The sequence below is a fragment of the Lepisosteus oculatus genome, chromosome 19 (genome assembly GCF_040954835.1).
Source record: "Lepisosteus oculatus isolate fLepOcu1 chromosome 19, fLepOcu1.hap2, whole genome shotgun sequence".
NCBI lineage: Eukaryota > Metazoa > Chordata > Actinopteri > Semionotiformes > Lepisosteidae > Lepisosteus > Lepisosteus oculatus.
Genome location: NC_090714.1, coordinates 5,208,353 through 5,229,611, shown reverse-complemented (window position 1 = coordinate 5,229,611; position 21,259 = coordinate 5,208,353). Strand labels below are relative to the sequence as shown.

Sequence of the window (21,259 nt, the reverse complement as noted above, 5' to 3'; positions counted from 1 at the left end):
AACCTACTGCACACCAAAATTATTTTTTTAGAATCTAGTAGAGGGCTTCATATTGCCACACTAGAGCAAGTAAAATCTATATTTCATACACTGCATACAGAAGAATAGTGAAATATACATCATTTATCTCAATACAGCTCTGAAACGTATGCCTAACAAACAGATAACCACTGACTCTCCAGCTCGGGAGCTGACAAGGAACAGCATGGAGTTATTTTATGTGATTTTTACTCCCACTTGGTGTATGCCCAACTGACTCACATCCAGGGTGAATAACGGGGCTATCTGAAGCTTTCCAGAATGTCTCTGTCTTGGAGGGTTGAACAGCTTTTGAAAGAGAGAAAACTAATTTGAAATGTGTGCTATTTTGGAAGCTCCAGAAAACAACTTTCTGCACATACAGCAAGCCCATAAACATACATTACATTACAATGCAAATCAAGTTGTGTCTTGACATGAAATGTCTAATATATAAATATTATGCAACTATATTAAATAAAATCTAAAAATAATATAAAATAGAAATTTCACTTCCAAATTGGAATCATGCTCAATCTGGAAGAGGTCAGCAGATACAAATGTAAATGACAATGCCTTGTTAAATTATATTGGCGAGCCTCTAGAAGGACTGGGAAACTAATTTTCGGAGTGATTATTCGGTAAAGAGCAAAAGGCAGGGGAAGAAGAGCAGCTTTAATAAGGACGTCTGAGAGCACAGTGCGACAGAGCTCTGCTCAAATAAACACCTACCCTGATCATTTCATGGCTGTTCCAGATTCTCAGGGGGTTGCAACGAACTCAATTATACCTGCTCCCCCCGCCTTTAAGCAATGCTAAAAATTCTCCGTTTCTCCCTGTTTTCCCACAACTGTCTCAAATAAAAGTAGTTTTGTTTATTTTAAAAATTAATCCAATCAACCTGTGAGGCTTCTAAATCGCCATTTCCAGCTTGGAACTCATCACAGCAGTGTGTTAAGACACGGTTTTCTTTTTTAAGAAACAGCATGCCTTGAATTTCAAATGAGAATTCATCTGCTCTGCTCTCTTGAAGGAGGCCTTCAATAAACAGACTCGACTTGTGCTGCTCCAGCTCTCTATTTCCATGGGCACACGGATGACATTTCGACGCCCAGAGAAACACAGCGCACACTTCCAATAGATCACGCAGAAGCAAGGAGACAGACGCAGCCTTACCATGTACAGTATTAGCAGCAGAAGACACCCAGCTAAAACAGAATACAAATATTTATTCCACCAAAAACAAGAACAACTAGTCTAGAAATGAAAACAGCCAGTGTGATATCATATAAAACAAAGTCGTCATCATTCAGCACTAACCTCAAGCAAACCATGTGGAGTTAAAAAAAGCATCGATAGAATCCATGTTATGCAATTCACTCCATATTTATAACCTGTAGACTATCGGTGTGCCTGAGTCTTAATCCAGTTAAGTGGGAGTCAGCATTGTAACACAATTACTAAAGACAGGGCCTAAAATCGAGAAAGGGTCACACTCCAGCTCCTCATGGGAGCTGGCAAATTTAGCGCAGCCTTTGAACCTCTCGGCCTGTTTTGGGGAATTGGGAGGACATTTTTGGAGCACCCAAGCAAAAACCCACACAAGCACAAAAAGAACATGCAATTTCCAAATTCAGAAAGCGTCCTCACCTAGACTTCAACCCATATCCATAAACCTGCAAGGAAAATCTCACATCTCTAGGTTAGGGACTTGTAAAAAAGGACATTTAACCTCACTACCCATGAAAATAATCGTTTTTCTTTTTACATTAAACTTTTTAATCAAAAATTATGTAGACGTTATTTGTACTTCAACAAAATGGGAACTGTTCAAACACTCTTCAAATAGTCTTCCTGCGCCACAGTGAACATAAAAAGACCCATAGCAAAACAATGTGATGCCACTACTACAGTGCCAAATTTATTTCCTTAAAAAAACGACTCAACACATTGTTTTCTCTTAACGAATGAAGGCCAGGCTTAAAGCTGATCACTTCTCATTCAGCTGAAGTGATTCCGTTTTGGAGGGCTTCACACAAACATTTTTATTGACCTTAGAAGAGCATGTCAGTCTTTGTTCCGATTAAGCAGCAGGGAAATACTTAGGGAGTTAAACAATGCATTGAGGCTGTGAGACAGTGATCAATTCGTCTCGGCCCCGAGCAACACAACGCATCCTCCAAACAGAGGTGATCTCCGATATGCTGAAAGGCCTCGCTCCCATCCCATTGGGGAATTCGACAATATCCAGGTTCCTGGGAAATTGCATCACCTTCTAGCGGGTACAGAAAGAGGCACATGGCAAGGAGGATAAGATGAATGTTATAAATCTGCAGCCTCCAACTAAACTGATGTTTTTCGGATTTGAAACGTAATCAACATGAAAACAAGGCCGCCGTCTCTCCTCAAACTGAGTTTTAAAACGCACAGTTACTACAGCCCCATTCTGCCTGTGGATCCTGGCACTTCGTCGCTGCTGACCTGCTCTGTATAGTCTCACACATCTTCCGAATCTCCTTTTTTAAACCGATCATTATCGCCACTACAGAAAACAGCAGTTGTTCAAAGCTCTCACTGGTTTCCTTAATGATCCTCTTAATGCTGTTGGCTTCCTGATGATTTTTTTTGTTGTTGTTTCTGATGTGTTCTTTTGATTTTGGTCTATGGACATAAAATAATGATGATTTTTGATAATAATACCAAGAGGCTCTGTTTGACACCATAAATGTATTAATTAACTGGATAATTTAAACCAGCAATCTCCAGGCTACAGGTACCAAGTTTGTGATAATGAATCTTTTCAAAATGTGAAAACTGCAAGAACTTAAAACACACTTGTGTTGGAAATTTAGAAAAGAATATACAGTATTATTCCTAAAACTGATGGTTTTCTAATTTGGCTTATTCATGTGGACTTAAAGTTAGACTTTGCAGTTAAAGGCGCCATACACTTTTAATTTGTGTTTGTTCTGTCAATAAAATGAATGGCTGAAAAAGTCTCAGAGGGACACAACACCAGCGTCTACTGTTTCCCATTGAAAGCAGCTGTTCTTAATCATTACTGCAGCCTGGAGTCCACTAGTTCTCAAAATCTGTTCTCGCACCACTTATCCAAAGTTGTTGACGTAGTTTACTTATTTAAACCTAAGATATGTCATAATTATAGAACGAAAGAGGCAGAATTATGTTTATTTAAATTTCACAGTAAAATTATGAATGCATGAAAAATGAAGGAAAAAAGTTTACCTTCAAATACCTAGGTTTGGTGCAACCAAGTAATTGTACTTACATACCTGTGCGTTATTTGTGATTTCAATTAATTACCTTCTAAAAAAATCCCCACAAAGGTTAACTCTTAAACCTCACCCCACACTGCTGTGCACCCCAGGTTAAGAACCACTGATCTAAAGACACAACTCTTTGAAGCTCACAGTACATGCCAGCCCTATATTACACCTTCTTTAGCACCATTTACACAATTACTTTCCAATTCTTTTTGTCACGTCCAGTCAAGGAAAGAAAAGCTCAGAGAAAGCAATGGTTTGTATGTCTCTATCTGTGAAATCCTGTGACAGCTGCTTAGTGACTCAAACCATTGAGAAACAGGGCCTGTGCAATCGGGACCACTGACACCTCCAATGTTCATAACAAATATTCGCTTTCAGACTTAACTCTGGTGAGATGGAAATGGCGCTTTTCTTCAGCTCTCAAGAGAATTGACTTTCTAAAACACCAGCTTGGTGGTTTTGCGAGCAAGATTATACAGCCTGTGCTGTCTTTCTACAGTCTCAGAAAGCACCTGAGGTATGAAGAGAGACTTAAATCACATAGTCACAGATTGCACGGATGAGTTACAGCCTGTGGGGTACCTCACAGAATTCGTTTAAGCTCCAACAATATAGCTGGATGCTGCTTTGATATACTCTAGGAGGCTGTTTCTTTTGAAAGCCTCATAAGTTTTCTTCTTCCCATCCTAATTCGTGCCCTTCCCTCGGTTCCAGAGAAAGGCCTGACCTCATAGCCCAGACTTATCATAATCTTCCAGATATTCCACAATGGACAATGAGACAAAATGTTCCCCACCCAATAACTCCAGCAATCTGCTTTGTACCTTGACCTCCCAATTTAACTGCACAGCCCCAACAAAAGCCAACTAATTCGATCAAAAAGCCAGTATTGTTCATCCTGACAAAGCTTAGACTTTATCAGCAAATGAAAGCAAACTTCAAAGCTGTGATAAGGGTACATTTCACCAGTAAAGGATACAATGTATAATTAGAAAAAGGACCTCTCAAATCTAAATTGAACAATTAAATGAATGCCGATTATTCTGGATGTTTTAAACACCAGAAAGATATACAAATGATAATTTCTAAATTGCAACGTGACTACCTTAGTTACAACTAAAGATGTACTGTAAGTACAATAAAATCCTTTAATTCACAAGACAAACCCAGAACCTAATTATCTCAACCTACAGTGAAGTTAATCAATTTGGAATTATTAATGAAGAAAAAAATCATATCCCATCAAAACATTTGTTCACACAGAACCTGGAGAAATAACAGGCGCTTTCTGAAAGCAGTTTCCCAACAGTGCTCAGGATTTCAGTTTAGGCTTAAAGGATAACGGTAGGATTTACAGTGTCAGTGGATCAAAAACAGGAGCCTACCTGAATGTTGTCAAAGGACGTTTTGTTGGTGACGTCATACAGCAACAACAGAGCTGGAGAGGGGGGAAAAAAGTGAATTACGACATTTTTATTTGTTTAGCAAAAGAAATATATCTGTTTCAACCAATGCAACAGGAATAAAGCAAAACACAAAATCAGATGGTCTGAATCGGTTTAGCAAAGATGCATGTTTAAAAACATGGCTAAGGTGCAGAACAGTAATTATAAATATAATACAAGACAATTACTGGATTTCTAAATGACAGCATTTCCAATGCATGCATTACTAGGTGCTAATTCTCTAGGAACGTTATTAGTTTAAGCATTGTAAATTTGCTAGCTTGAATCCGGATGTGATACTGTGGATAATGTAGTGTAAGGGGCAGGTGAGATCCGATTCACGGTAAGGTAATACTGGTGTCCAGTCCTTCTTTTCATTCGCTGCAGTGAAGCCTGAGAGTGGAACCTTTCCCTTGGCAGAGTGGACAGAGGAACAGGTACTAAGTTGCGCTCTTTGTATAAATAAACGAGGGGCATCAAAAACGCGGACGTTAACCGTCTCTTCTTAATACATTTTACTGACAGGTCGGTAATTATTTCCTGTAAATAACATCAAATCCTGTAATCACCTAGGAGTTCATTACACTCTTAATATACGTTATACAGGTTGAGATGTAGGAGTTTTTTGTGTGTTATGTACGAATATAGCTTAAGTTTGTCTTTATGTAGCAGCCAGGTGACAACAATGATAATGCTCATTTTGTTTCAGTTGTAAAGAAGATGTGTTAGAAGAGGTTCATATATTTTATTATGAATACTTAGTCATACTAGTAGTATTACAGTTAATGTAATACTAATTAGAGTAATATACTATGCCCGTATTGCTTAACAGTCTCCTCTTAATGCTTCTGGCGATCCCATGTATGTATTGGTGGGACTGTAAAGATGCAACTAAAAAGCTTCATTTGAAAATAATCACTAAAAGCTTAAGGATATAGGCAGAAATTAATGGTCCATATCATATCATCCAGGTGGATGCTGCACATTGGTGGTGGCAAAGGGGAGACCCCATTACCTGTAAAGCGCTATAAGTGTAAGCAATTATTATTATAATTATATCATCTGACACAGTGATATCTTTCTTTTTTGCTTGATTTACAAGAGCAGTTACAGTAGCAGTTTTTGATTAAAAACAGCTCATAAAATGTAATTTATTAAGCAAAGGTATCTCTCAGAAAGTTATTCATTCTCATCAAATATAGGAGGAACAAACCCTCGCACCCCCCAGAATAGGTTGAGTTTGGTTTCAATCGGCATAATTAAAGCTTTATTTTAACTGCACAATCCATAATAGAATAGTTTATTCTGAATTACAAAAGGGCCCGATCATCATAAAAATTCAGGAAGCAATGCAAAAGGTTAAAATATGCTTAAGATGCACAAATTCTAGAAGCTTTAGAAAATTAATTTTCGTATTTTTTCAGGACGTGCAGCTCTGAAAGGTTCCACAATGAACAAATAATTATTCTAAATTACTGTCAGGATATGAAGAATAACTGCTGATTTGCTTTCATTCATATACAGAGATAACCGTAATTTTAAAATGTAGGTCTGGACATGACTAGGTGGTCAATAGAACTGGAATGTTTTACAGAATAAGAACTGCTTTTGAAAGTTTTTTTTTTTATCTGCCTTCCACAGACTGCATTACAAAGCCCAACTAATTAAATCATCCAGACATAAAAAAGAAACATATTTGGACCTTCGCAAAGACATTGTGGCTATCTCAGACAAGGCAAGCTTTAAAGATTGATGAGCTGTTGTGGTCAGTCAAAACTGCCAAAGCAAAAGGTTAATGAAAACATTGAAAGATTGAAACATAACCTTAGCTCGCAAAGAGCCCCTTGCAGACAAGAAGGAAGTTTAACAGATGAGCGTTGATTCAGAAACAAAACAAAAAACAAAGACTTAAGCACATTTTTGCATTGAGGCATCTGTCCAGCAAGCAGTGGTGCTCGAGATAAATAAAACTGACAATGATCACGACGATAGGTTAGCGTTCATACAGTAGCTCAGGGTCCTCAAAGCACAACAGAGACTCCTGAGACTTGATAGGCACATGCAAGCTTGCAGTGACATCAGAAAACACTACTACTCCTCCATCATGTGGTGACTCTCCCTTATGGCACAATGGGACATACAATGTATCAAATTGTGAATGAATCTACAGATGGACATAATTAGGATTCAATCTCAGCGGTACAGGGCTTTTGCTGAAGACGTTGAGTACTAAAATAGCTGTCAATTCCTAATTCATTACGTATATATAAAAAAAGATTTACCAATTTGACAAAGAAAATGGCAAGCCCTTCTATTGCAATTACCTTCACGGGACAATGCTTTTCCTGCATATCAAGGACAATGGAACTCTTCAAAAAACACTGCTGTCAGCATGTACTACATTACTTGTATGAAAAACAAATAGGATTTGCATGCATGCTCACACGTATATTTATGCATGCAGCCTGAGTCATACATAACATGCCATTTATGCCAGAATGTTTTAAATTATCTGCTTTTTAATAATATTGTAAGGATAATATGAAAAAAAAGGAATTAAGCAAAGCAATCACCAGTAGCTAGAAAATGAACAGCAGCTACACACAACAGAATCGCACATATCATATTCTAACATCACTTTATCTGTGATATTCTTTACAAAGAATCTCACAAATGAACCACCATTTCAGCGAGCAGGAATCTGTAGATATCTGACACTTGTCCAATGTTCCACATTTACAGATGATATTACAATATTCACATATTCCACTGGACGGGCTGAAACCAGGAAGGTTCAGGAACATGCTCAAGGCAACCAACACAGGAAAACTAGAGGGAACATGGAGCTGTTTGGCGAAAACTCCCTATAACTTAACCACAAGATCTCACACCCTCTTTAAAAGACCTATGTAAGCTCATAAATAAAACATTAAATAGCTTAACTGTCAGAATCCTCAAATAATATCTTAGGATTCATCTTCCAAAGATTTGCATTTTGGGGAGCACGTTTAAACGACTTTGAAATGTAAGCATGTGCCTGCCATTTTGGAGGCAAAATTCTTTCTGAAAGGATCATGTCCTTGACTTGACCATCTGTTTAATGGTTAAGTACAGATGACCAAAAAAAGCAGGACAGTCTACGAATGTTCATTTATTAAACAGGTATATTTTTGTAAAAATAGACTGCATCTTCGCTAGAGGTCACAAGGTTGATCAAGTTGATGACGGATGATTTTCTATATAGAGAAATCCATTCAAACTGGCCTACAGAATGAACATTTTCTGAAAATAGCCTTATCAGACTAAATCATTTGCAAATTGAGATATTATATTAAGTTATTAATTAGTTCATACAAGCCTCCTAAATGCTTTAGGCAAACTATGACAGTGGTCCCTTGGGGCACTTTCAACTATAAAGAAACTGGATGCTGAAATTTCCTCTCTACTCACAATAATGTCAAAACTTACAATTGTGTGGAGAGACCTAATTCTGTTGTTTAGTGATGTAACTATTAATGTTACAGTTCTCAAGGTCAGTTTCAAAGCTTTCAGTCTTATGGAATTAGGTCATTTTTCAAACTCAGCAGACATCTTCTTTTCACAGAATCTCACTAATGAGCCACCATTTCGGTGAGCAGGAAAGTGTAGATATCTGACACTTGTCCAGGGTTCTACATATAATATTTCCAAGCTGGACAAGTGACACCTCCACCTACAAAGTGATTCACTGTTTAATATTGCTCAGCCAACTGGTAGTGCTCTTTTTTACATGGTATAAGGGACCTGCTCATAAAATAGGATTATTTTGATAGAAGTCCATAAGAATCATTCAACTCTAGGATTTAGCTATTTTTGGCTGTAAGCAGTTTGAGACCTGCTGTAAGCAGTATTTTGATCTATTTTTTGTGATTACTGGTTCAGAGATTTACCTACTGCGGTTGACAACACATCTATAAGGCAGTGCCAATGCAGAACACACTCTTGATATTGCTTGAATGAAATAAAAACATGGCGCAATCATCTACCAAAACTTTTATCATTCTGTAAATGACACAGTGAAAGTAGGTCAAGTCTGCTTACTGTAAATAATTTAAAGAGGATACAAATTGTAAATTCTAATTTCAACATGCTGTGCGTGTTGTTGGCATGCCTCTACAGTATTATTGGCATTTCCATTTTTGTTAATGAAATATAAGAAAAACAAAAGCTCATTAGAAGATGAAAGTTGTGTTATCCGAGTTCACATAACTCTCTTCCAGCCCCCAGCTTCTGTCTGTATTACAGGCTGTTGCCAGAAACTCTATCGCCCTGCAACACAGCTAGCAGCCCACTGAACCTCAGCAGGTGTGAGCCTGGTCAGTACCTGGACGGGAGACCTCCTACAAAAGTTAAGTTTGATGCTGGAAGTTGCAATAGATATTAGTGGGGCCAGTAGGGGGTACTAATGCCCCAGTATAGTGACGAGGACACTATAATGTAAAACGGATGCCGTCCTTCAGATGAGACATGAAATCGAGATCCTGACTCTCTGTGGTCATTAAAAATCTCAGGGCGTTTCTTGAAAAGAGTAGGGGTGTTACCCTGGCATCCTGGCCAAATTTCCCATTGGCCCCTACCAGTCATGGCCTCCTAATAATCCCTACTGGCTTCACCATTCTGTTCTCCTCCCCACTAACAGCTGGTGTGTGGTGAGCATACTGGTGCACTATGGCAGCCGTGACATCATCCAGGTGTATGGTGGTGCATATTGGTGGTGGTGGAGGGGAGTCTCCATTACCTGTAAAGTGCATTGAGTGGACTGTCCAGAAAAGCACCATATGATGTGTTTTACTGCCTTCTGTTGCAGAACAGGGTTTAAACTTCATTGAGTTACTGGAATAATTTAGTTCACGGATAACTGCTGTACACCTCTAGAATATTTTTTTTTTGGTAAATGATCCTTGACATACTGTCATCCTGACTGCCCTTACAAACAGTACAACACAACAGACTAGTGGTCCTGCACTTCTGCATCTGCTTAATTTCGAATGACTCTCCCTCCACACCCCAACCCACATACAATTACCTGTCCGCCCAGGTTAAACATTAGAAAGACCTCAACAGGTAGTGTGCATTTGAATAAATGAAAAGCAACACACAACACAAAAAACATCCCTTAAACATTTATGTCAAACTGAAACCAAATTATCTACTAATCAAAAATGTACGTTTCTTTTCGTTTGCTTCATATGCTTGTGCTTCAGATTGGGGATTTGAATGCTATCTATCACTTCTTTCCAGGGAAAAAGAGCAAGCAAAATTTACTTTTCCCCTACACTTTGCATATACAACTACTACTCTATCTATAGATCTGCCAGAGTAATGAAAATGCTCTTGGACAGATGACTGACTTTCAGTGACTCCTTTCCTTTGAAGTATTCTGGATTCCAGATTTTGCAGTTGAAATATTGCAGGATTGACAGAAAAGGCTTTCTATTCCAGCTCATGGTCTTTGCCTTCCTGTTCTGCTGTCCCTTTAACTAAAATAACCAATACACAGCGCCATGACACTCTGACTTCCATGATACCCGTGATCCATCCTTACCGTTACTCAGATCTCTGAAATCCAATATGACAGATTCAAACAGTTACACATAATCTGTTTATATAGTCCGATATGAACAGATTTTGATCTAATGCAGCAGCAAATAAGAATAAAATTCTTAATTAATACACAGTTTACAGTTGCAGGGGTGCCAGATCCTATCCCAGCCAGCAATACGCTCAAGACAGGACACATCCTGGACAGGATGCCAGTCCACTGCAGGGCACACACAGACACAGACAGGCACACACTCACACCAGGGCCAAGTTTCCCAGAAGCCAATTAACCTGCCAGTATGTCTTTACATTGTGAGAGGAAACTGGAGCACCTGGAGGATCCCATGCAAACACAGGGAGAACATGCAGACTCCCCACAGATAGCAGCCAGAGCCCCTGCACTGAGTGGCTGCAATGCTTACCACTGGGCTGCCCAAAAATAAAGACTGAGAGAATGCAACGCTAATGTTTGTCATCAACAGTGATGCACAGACAGCAAAGAATCCAACTAGACATGAATAATTAACAATTTTGTGCTCTATGAGCAATAACTGAACATTCCAGAAATTGTTTTTTTTTTACAGTTTACAATCATTCAGTCACTGGATAGAGGTACAAACAAAGCAAGAAACATTAAGCATGTTATTATTAAATGTGGCATAGCATGTCTGGGGAGTTTGTACGGCTCTGAGCCAAGCAAAAAAAATCTGAATCAGAATTGGAGCTGAATGAGAAAAACAATTTGTTACATTATAAAAATCCAAGCCAGAATTTAATTATAGTCTAGAGCTTTAATTGAATTGACAGCTATTAAAATGAGCTTTGAAAGATACTGTACTACCAAGCTAGATTCCTTAATGTCTGCAAATTACCCTGCACCGTTTAAATCTCATATCAGAGAGCACGGTTTTATCATTCTGCAAAACAGCATATACAGTACTGTGCAATGCACTAGACCGCTTAGATTCAAGCATTAATGACAAACTTGTTTTTCTCTTCTCTTATTGGAACTGTTTCATAGATGCACAGTATCAAAGGGATTTTTAAAAAATGTTGCATGCACCGACACTGAATTTGATCTTGAAATTAATGTTGATCCCATTCTCCATTGCAAAGGTTTGTGCTATTTTTCTGGACCTGTCTCAGGTTAAAACAAGTAGCCCTGCAGTTTTGTATACAAAATAGTCATGTTTAAACAAAAATGATATTTTAGCCTTTCCAGAATAAATATCCCACTGAATTATAAATTCAAAAGGAACAAAATTGTAGATGAAATTAAAAATCTAAAAAGTGACATTTAGTAGCTATTTTATGGAGCATCCCTGAAAACATATTGTTCCCATTTTAACAGCAAGTACTTATGATTCACTCAGTTCATTGTGCATCATTCAAAAGAGACAGTTACAAAAACGCCTTCAGAGTAATGTCCTTGAAAACACAGAGAAGAGCTGTCGTGTTACACTGTGACAACAGCATTATTCTGGCTTTCGACGGGCAGAACATAACTTGCATTAATAAACAAATGTGCACCCTTTTCCCATCTCCAGCCATGCAGCAAGCTGAGTTGTTAAAAGATTTAATTGGCAGATTGTTAATCAGAGCTCTTAGCAAACAGAAACTGCTCAGAGGCCCACTCAATTGTTTTTAACAAGAGTCTCCTTGTCGGCTGTCACTCAGAATGTTCTGCTGTATTACAGCACAACAAAGTGGACAAATGAACATTCCAAATTTGGCAGCTACTTATTCTGCCTGGTACTGGGGGTGAAATGTAAGTTAAACATGTCAATGTTGATAACATCAGTCTGAGCTGGCATGGACTAAGGACATCCATCCATGATCCAACCATTTCTTCCAATTCAGGGTCATGGTGGAGCTGGAGTCTATCCTGGCATAAAATGGGCGCAAGGCAGGATACACCCTGGATGGGACACCAGTCCGTCACAGGGCAGACACACAGACATGCACACACTCACACCAGGGCCAATTTTCCCAGCAGCCAATTCACCCACCACTATGTCTTTGGACTGAATATACAAAGCTCTACACAGATAGCACCCCAGGTCTGGAACTGAACCCAGGGTGCCAGCCCTGCTAATCACAGCAGGAGTGAGACCCCTTTCCGATTATCCTCTACTGCAACACTGACCCCATCTTAGCTGGGACTGAGGGCAACAGGGTGGAGCATTGGTCAGCGTTCCTGAGTTCTAACTAGAAGACTATAGGTTCAGATCCCTGATGAGCTACTGCCATGGTCCCCTTGATTAAGGTACTTCACTCAAGTGACTCCAATAAAAAAACCTAACTGTATAAATATAATTTTCTTTGAGTAAAACTATTAAATAAATCTAAAAACGTTCTATAGTGTAGCACTCAATAACTGCCAAGTGTTTCTAGTCATTTTAAATAAAAGTGACAGAAATGCCGGGCTTCTACAATTTAAAAAGAGAAAGAGTGCGTCTTTATTATCCTCCGGGGGAAATTTGTTTCACAGCAGGCAGCAGACAATATAAAGACAACAGACGAGCAGTACATAGAAACATGAACAAGAGAATCAACTGTTGAGCAGGGTTATGGCCAGTGGTATCAATAAGAACTTGAACTTGTTTGTTTTTGAATTGGGGATTCTGTATCTGCATTCTGAGGGTAGTAATTGGAACTCATTAAACAAAGGCTGTGAAGGACCCTTGAGGATGGGATATGCATCACGCAATATCATATCATTGTAACTGATAGACGTGGGACAGATCCGAAAGATCAGCACGTTCTGACACCGTTTGACAAGACTGCCCTTATTCCTCCTCCAGATTCCCAAACCAGTAGATGAGGGCAAAAGTTAAAACAGACTCAGTAAAAGACTGATAATTAATTGTGGATCATGTTTTGTCAGTCTTAAAACATTCAACCTTTCTTAAGAAAAACAGATGCTTTGCCCTTTTTTGAAACCAGAATCGACCTCATAATTTAACTTGCACTCCACATCACTTACTAAATACATTCATCTACCATTTACACGGATCATTCCATGAGGCTTGAGTGTTTTTTTAAGAGAGATTCAACTGCAAATAATTTCGTTCACACCAAGTGGCAAACTCGGCTACAACTGGATCACTGTCCCTCTCATCTACTTGCAACAAACGAATAGTAACAGAGTTACTTAAAGGAGACAACAGTGGGGGAAAACAGTGGAAAACGTTTGACTCTTCTGCCTGTAAGGAAACCAGTAACTCAGCTGTCAAGATTAAGATCAAGACGAAAATTAGACAATAGCTCGGGTGCCAGTAAATACGACTGAATACAATTAAATTTGGAAAATAAATCTACAAATAGCAACCTAGCATGAGTTTTGTTTCAAGATGCTGGAAGACAAGGGTATCAAGTAACATCGTTCACACCCCTATCTGTCCTACAGTATAAGCAAACTTTGCCACAGTCTCACTTTTCCTAATCTGTTCAAACATTTTCATATCCAGTGAGGTGAGGGCAACTGGTCTATAAGCATTGAGTACATGAGGAGTCTTGACTTTTGCCACTGAAACCACAACTAATTCTTTCCAGATCTTAGGAACCTTTTGCCGATTTAATGACAATTTTTAAATAAAGGGAAAAATGCCACACAGTTGTCTAGTGCACCTTTTAATACCACCAACAGAATCAGGATTTCAGTTAATTATAGCTCTTCTTGGTGCTTAAGAGTGTCAAATAAAATAAACTGCACATTACGCTTTGGTTTTTCATAAAGACAATTTGTTACAAATTCTAACACTTGTTTTTGCTACCTAATAACTCTACTGACAAGTTAAAGCACTTGATATAATGTCAGGCCTCCACCAAACAGTGGTTTGCAGTAAGCACTTTCTTACCTTTAAAGCAGTTTTTATCAGGAAACCTTTCAATAATACTATTCCAGTGCATCACCACCAAAGATTTACCAAAGACAGTTAATGCTAGTCAAGTACTCTTGCCCAGCTACACAAATATCACACTTTCACAACAGAAACATATTTTGGACTCGTCTTTTCAAATGATCTGAGGAGTGCGGACTATTATCGCCTGCTTTCAGATTCACAGCAATTGTCATTTTTCAACATTGGCTTCCACTCCTAAAAGATTATCCAGAGCTGAGGGTGACATCCTGACAGATAATTGTCTAATAAAAACTAATTGAGAATCATCGCAGACAATTTACCTCGTTAACTACTATAAAAATTTCACATTTATGACCGAAGCTAATAATAAAAACTTTGCACGTTAAAGACAAGACAACATACTGGTATATCCATTAAACTTGATATTCAAAACAGCTTCTCCAACACATCTAATTATGCGGTAATACACCTGGCTATACTGTATGTCATCTTTCTTTGAACATGAGCTTAATTAGCCATTATTATTTTAATATGTGACAAAAAAATAAAAGCAACACTTAGACTTAGAGGTTTGATACAAAACAACAAAAATGAATCTAAGATTAATCAAAAATGCAAACCTGCCAAAATGCATGGAGCAGAAGCTGGTATTGAAGACACTAAAATTTTATATGAAACGTAGTAGTTAAAGAAAGTGATGAGCTTATATGTCAGGTCACTATCTAAACCCCTGTGTGCTCTGATGCTCTAACGCATACACTCTAAAGACTCATCATAATGCTTCTATAAATATCGGCAATTCGCTCTGAGGAAAAGTCCCTCCTGTGCACATCTGCACAAGATTGTTAAATGTGCTGCTGACTATACAGTGTGAGGGACATTACTATTTAATATTTCAGTAAATTAAAAACTAATATTTCTAACAAGGAAGTCATCCGTTTTAGAACCAGAGAACAGAGACGCATTTCTCATGGAACTTGACTGACAGCACATGCTGTTTGGGAATGGATAAAGAATCAGACACAGCTGCATGACTATGTCCTCACCCTGGAAGAAATATGGCTTACTGTATTAATATAACTGCCATATTTTCTCTTCTATTAACATATGTACTTTCTGGAAATTTTCAACAAGATGTATGTTTCAGGGCAGCAGGGAGGCACAGTGGATGGCATTGCTGCCCCAGAGCACTGCGTGGAGCTTGCATGTTCTCGCTGTGTTCGTGAGGTTTCCTTCCACGGTCCAAAGACACACTTGTTGGTTACCTGGCTTCTGGGAAAACGGTCGCAGTGCGAGTGTGTGTGTGTTTGTGTCTAGTGTGTGCCCTCTGCTGGACCGGCATCCCGTCCAGGATGTACTCTGCCTTGCACCTGTTGTTTGCCGGGTTAGACTCCAGCTCCCCAGCAAACCTAAACTGGACAATTCGTCCTGATGGGATGTTTCGGATAAATAAATAATGTAACGGCTCATTTACGGGGCTAAATGAGCTTCAGTTCAATCAGTGCTTGAATGCTGCCAGTTGACAAGACTACATATTTTTACCACCGTGTGTGCTCAGCAGCCAATATCTGAGAGAAAACAAATCGAACAGATCGAACCCAGGTCAGGGATGAGCTGCACAAGCAACTACTGAAACGAACAACTGACCTAATGCTTAAATTTCTCCTAGGTTTATTAAAGTACAAACATGTGGCATTAAAGTGCTTTATATAATCCCCCCAAAAAAGAAAAAAAGACAACTAGCATGCAACTACTGGTTTAAAAGCAAGCCAATGACCTCTATGTATAATAGGTTTTGAGTGAGCTTTTCCCCAGGGGGGAAAAATGTCAATATTATCAGCAGTGCCTCAAGGAACCTGCAGCGTAAAGTATCTTTCTTACAAAGGAAAAAGGGTTCTTTAGAGCTTTAAGTAACTTTTCAGCTCCATGCACTTACAGAGGATTTGTGAAGGCTTGATATGGGAATGGGCGAAAGGCTGCCATTCACTGCTGTAGAATTTAATTCTCTTATTCTTTTCAAGTTTCAAGACCTTCAAGCCGCAGTTGCTAAGAAACTGTGCAGAGTTGTGCGTCAGGTTAAAGAACGATCGGATACTTGTTCTGCAAGGTCTGTTTTTGATCGAATCCCCCCATCACTCAGAAAGGCAACAGAAACGCATCTGCAGCAGTTCAGCCACTGCTCATATTCAACCTGAATCAAATGGATTTAGAAAAAAAAACACATTCAGAAATGATAGTGTTTACTCTCTTTTGTAAATTTGCCAGCTATGTTTCCATCTTTTTTGTCATTTTAAACCTACCACCTCTGCATCTTAGAAAGGGCCCAAGGCCCTGTACACACTCTTCATCGACATGGCCGCCTCTCAGAGGCATTAATGTTTCAAAGTGGTGTAAGCAGCTCCAGACAGTTTGCAGGGCAGTCAGTAGAGACTAGAAGAGTAATGCATCTCTCTCTCTCCCTCTCTGTTGCAACACTGCCAGCTTAATGGTGCCTGGTAGATCTCCAGAGTAACTTGCATGGCGAGCTGAAGATTCATTTGGAATTTCCGGGAAGTTAGCTGTAGATGCTGAGCAGGTTCAGACTGGTGATGTCACATCCTGGCCCTCTGAGCAAGTGCCCTTTCAACATTTATACCCCCACTCGTTCACAGTTTCGAGATACTCATCACGTTGTCTTCAGCACCACTGAGAACTTTTCCATTTTCCAACTGAATGTTTTCCAAGGAGAGATCCCAAAGGTTTCTTCCGATACTTGCCCTGTCAGAATTTTCTCATGACATACTTTCAGAACTTAAATCCCTAAGAGAATAAGCATGATATTTCCAATAACTTCATATGATTGTGCCTCGTTCCCAAGCACATTTTAGGAAGTCTGAAAACAGTGGTGTAGTTTCTTAAAGGATAACGGTGCGTCTAATCTTGTTCAGGTGAACTTAAGCTTTCACCAAGAACAATTCATCACCAAATTACACACCTGTCCAGTGTGCGTTTAGGTGTGACGGACACAAGCTGGCTTTCAACTCGTTTTTCAACATCCTGGCCTGTTCTTCTGTTTCTTGCTGCAGACTCAAACTCTCCGCGATTCTGACCGACCTTTCTGTGAAACTGGCAGGTAGAGCTCTGTCTGGACGCTCACTTCGCCTCCTTGTTGAGCAGATGCCAGTTTGGTACACAAGCGCCACAGTTTGCCTCATGGTTAAGATGCAGATTTATTCAAACGAATCAAGAGAGGATTCTTGGGTCAATGGCAATGGGGAAAAAAAGATGGTAGTCCCAGTCCCTTACTTTTTGAACATTCTTTTTCTGATGTCCAGTCGCTGAGACTGCTCATCTGATTAACAAAAGTGGAGAAGGATGATTAACTCTTGTCTGTTTAGGATTACTTACATGTTTTACTGAGCCTCAGAGATGATTCTTTCTCCAGTTAACTACAGTATCTTCCTATGATTTTGTTTTTCTTATTAACTGTTATACTTTGTCAATCATTTTACATTGTCTCCTATTCCTTTTCACAGTTTTTGTTTCCAGTTATTCAGCAGAGTTTGTTTTTTTTTACTTCTTTTTACTGTGTACACAGGTGCTACTCTAACTTTCCATCCCACGACACACTAACAAACAGCAAATATAAAAATCTGATGGCACATTGCCCTCAACCCCACTTGGCTTGCAATTTGACTGCATGAGACCGTGGATGCTCAGAAATCCAAGATAAATAAATCAGCATGCATTCTATTCTGTAAAAGTGATAAGCAGCTTGGCATATTGAGTCAGAGAAGCGTGGCTCTTTAACTATCAATTATTTATGATAACAGCAAGGTTCATCAGAATTATTATTGAGATTGGCATTGGTTTGGAGGTAAGGAGAAGTACTAGCTAAGCACTTCTTTAACAACCTGTTTGTGCTACGCAGTCAGTTTCATTGTCCCCGTTGTGTTGCATGTCAGCTGGCTGGTTGCAGCTCATTACCCTCCTGCAAGTCCACTTGCTCTGTACAGACAAGCCTCTGTGATTTGGGATCCACAATAACTGCCCTATACTTGACATATTTGTGGATGAAGGACCTCGCTAGCCAAGCCCACTCGGGTATTTGAACTACTCAAGCTCTTTTAACTTTCTAAAAACAATCCAGTACTCTTTGAAGCATGCTGCATTTGAGAGCAGGTCTCTCTGAAATTCAGGAGCGTGAAGGGCGAATATAATAGGAAAGAACGAAAACCTAACTTCACAAAACATGTCACAAAAGCTCAGCACCAGCCTATTAGTGCTGATTCTGAGGGAGCTTCTGAACACTCTTTTCTTTCTTTCAACAAAAGGGCATTTTGGCAAACGTACAGGACGTATGAATCAAAAGTGTAAGTTCGCAATGTTCTGAATCTTTTAGCTCACATCTTTTTATGAAACTTTTACAATATGTCAAGAAAAGCAAGTGAGAAAAGATTCCAAATCATAAATCCCCTAAATTTGAATGAATCAAAAGTGTAAGTTCGCAATGTTCTGAATCTTTTAGCTCACATCTTTTTATGAAACTTTTACAATACGTCAAGAAAACCAAGTGAGAAAAGTTTCCACATTATAAATCCCCTAAACTGCCGATTCGAAATCCTCACACCACACAAACACTCTAAACCACAGAAATATATCAACTTAAAAAAATACAGGTGCAGAAAGCAACAGGCAGAAGGCAGGGTACACCCTGGACAGCACACCAGTCCATCACAGGGCACACACTGGCACAAACACACACACAAGGGCCTGTTTCCCCAGAGGCCAATTATCTCACCAGCATGTCTTTGGACTGTGGGAGGAAACCAGAGCACCTGGAGGAAACTCACAGGAATACAGGAAGAACATACAAACTCCATAAAGACAGCACCCAGATCTGGAATTGAACCCAGTGCCCCTGCTCTGGGAGACAGCAATGCTGTGCCACTATGCCACATTTAAGCAAACGTGAAGAAAACACAATTTAGAGGGGAAAAAGGTACCAATATGTCAAAGGCGATGATCGTGATTCCACTGTAAAGGGGATAGCACCCAACATTACTAAATAACTTATGCAAAAATGACCCGTCCAGCAATGCCTGGTCAATCATATGACATCACTGACCAGATCTTTGACCAACAAGTGCTAAAGTCTCCCATTAGTCTACTGCCTGTGACTTCCTTCAGGTTTCTGTCCTGGAAAGGAGCTGCACTAGGAATGCTGGTGGCGTATTCACACTTTATAAGCATATCACTGCCTGGCATAAGGGAAATTCAGCAATCACAGACTGTGAACTCCACACTCATTTTGGGACTGCAATATATTTTGACTAATGCGAAAGGGCACGCATTCATGCATGACTACATTAAATTAATTTTACACTTTGAACTGTCAAAACGTATCATTTAAAGTTACAATAAAACCATGATATTATATGAGACCTTTAAACAGAAAAAGGTCCATTTCCGATTCCTAGCAAGTAGTTTTATTGGTTATGTTATTAGATAACATAATTCTACAGCCTTTTGTCGGTAAAGAGAAAACACAACATATTTGAAAGAATGTGTCTAACTACAGTTATTTTGGGTATGATAAATCAGTAATGTTCAATGATATGTAGGGGATGAAAGAGGTAACAGCGAAGTACAGAGAAGGTTTAAGATGAGTTTGCTTGTGATGAAAAAGAACCTTTCTGGAAAACACTGAAGGAGACATGCACAAGGTGTATCTCCCAAGAGGTATAACCATGTTATTACCATGAATGGGAGTTGAGTATGACCATTCCACTTATGACTCGATGGCTATTCCTGATGATATTATTCCCACCTTTCAGCTATTCCTGAGATGTCATGTACAACAACAGGTGTCTGATGAAAATTCACTCAAGCCAGGTCAAAACTCACTCAAGTCTGGTCAATAGTAATGAACCCACCAGAGTCAGGATTTCTACAGATATTACAACTTCTTCAGTACATTACTAAAAGTCCTAAATCTCCCTTTCGGCACAAACAAATACAACTCTAATGCCAGTGTTCAGTTAATCCACAGATTTAACTTTAATTCCCCATACTATTTTAAACTAAAACCCTCCATTGTAACTAGAAATCCTTCGTTTCCTCTTTTAATCCACAAATCTGCTTCTTCTCTCTGACACAGAGGAACATTTACAAATTTGAATATAATACGCATTGTTAACATCTTTAACAGGTTCCAGGTGCTGAAACCGAAGGTGCTGCCTCGCTTCAATTTTCTTCCTTGCGTTGGACGAGGGCAGGTAGCGAAGGCAGACCTGGGCCTTTGGTTTAGCAGACTTAGCTACTGTCTAGGGAGTGTCTCGTCTAAGCCCACAAAGAGATGGGATGAAATCCCAGAAGAAGCATAGCTGCTTGTCACATATGGGGCATCATATGGAGATGCATATCTTTGGACCACAAGAGGAAGCCATCAGACGGAGAGCTGCAAACTCCCAATATAAAGTGCAATAGACCAGCATCAAACCCTGGACTCAAGAACTTCGACACAGCAACACTGTCTGTCATGCTATGTGCTGCCCTATAAAAATGCTATTATGAAATTACTTACGAAAATGAAAGATACAGTTATTAAAAAAGTGTCTCAGTGCTTTACTGTTTCCATAATAGGTATACAGTACACAAAGATACATTCTTCGCTAAAGCATTCCTGAGTACAACTTTATCATTAGCTCTTGTGTTAATATTGCCTTGCCACAACAGCTGGTGTATTAGAAATATACTGCAAATAGTAATATTTCATTCCTGCGTGCCACTGCTAAATTACTAATCAGCACCTAAGGACTGACAGAAACAAAGACAAATTGCTTAGCAGGCTATTCAGACACAGATGCAATTTGAAACCTGCCTTAATTGGCTACAGCACTCCTTTAAGACATAATTAAGAAGTAAGGACTGCTCTGTAATTACACGATACACCATGAACACAAACTCACCACCCTGCTCAGAATAAATAATGATATAATAAAGAGTCCTGCATAGACAGATACAAGGAATCATAAAATTTACAGTACATCCACAGTGCCAGGTGCACCTCATCACAATTAAA

General features: G+C 39.2%; 1 protein-coding gene across 2 annotated transcripts in view; it reads right to left on the bottom strand.

The window, feature by feature from the left end:
• Window positions 1-21,259, bottom strand: part of LOC102687293 (ras-related protein Rab-26) — a 142,477-nt gene that overhangs the window by 51,321 nt on the left and 69,897 nt on the right. For both annotated transcript variants that reach the window (XM_015359934.2, XM_006636996.3), the window contains exon 5: window positions 4,691-4,743. In XM_015359934.2, the coding sequence (XP_015215420.1) occupies window positions 4,691-4,743 (53 nt within the window). The remainder of the gene's footprint in view (window positions 1-4,690; window positions 4,744-21,259) is intronic.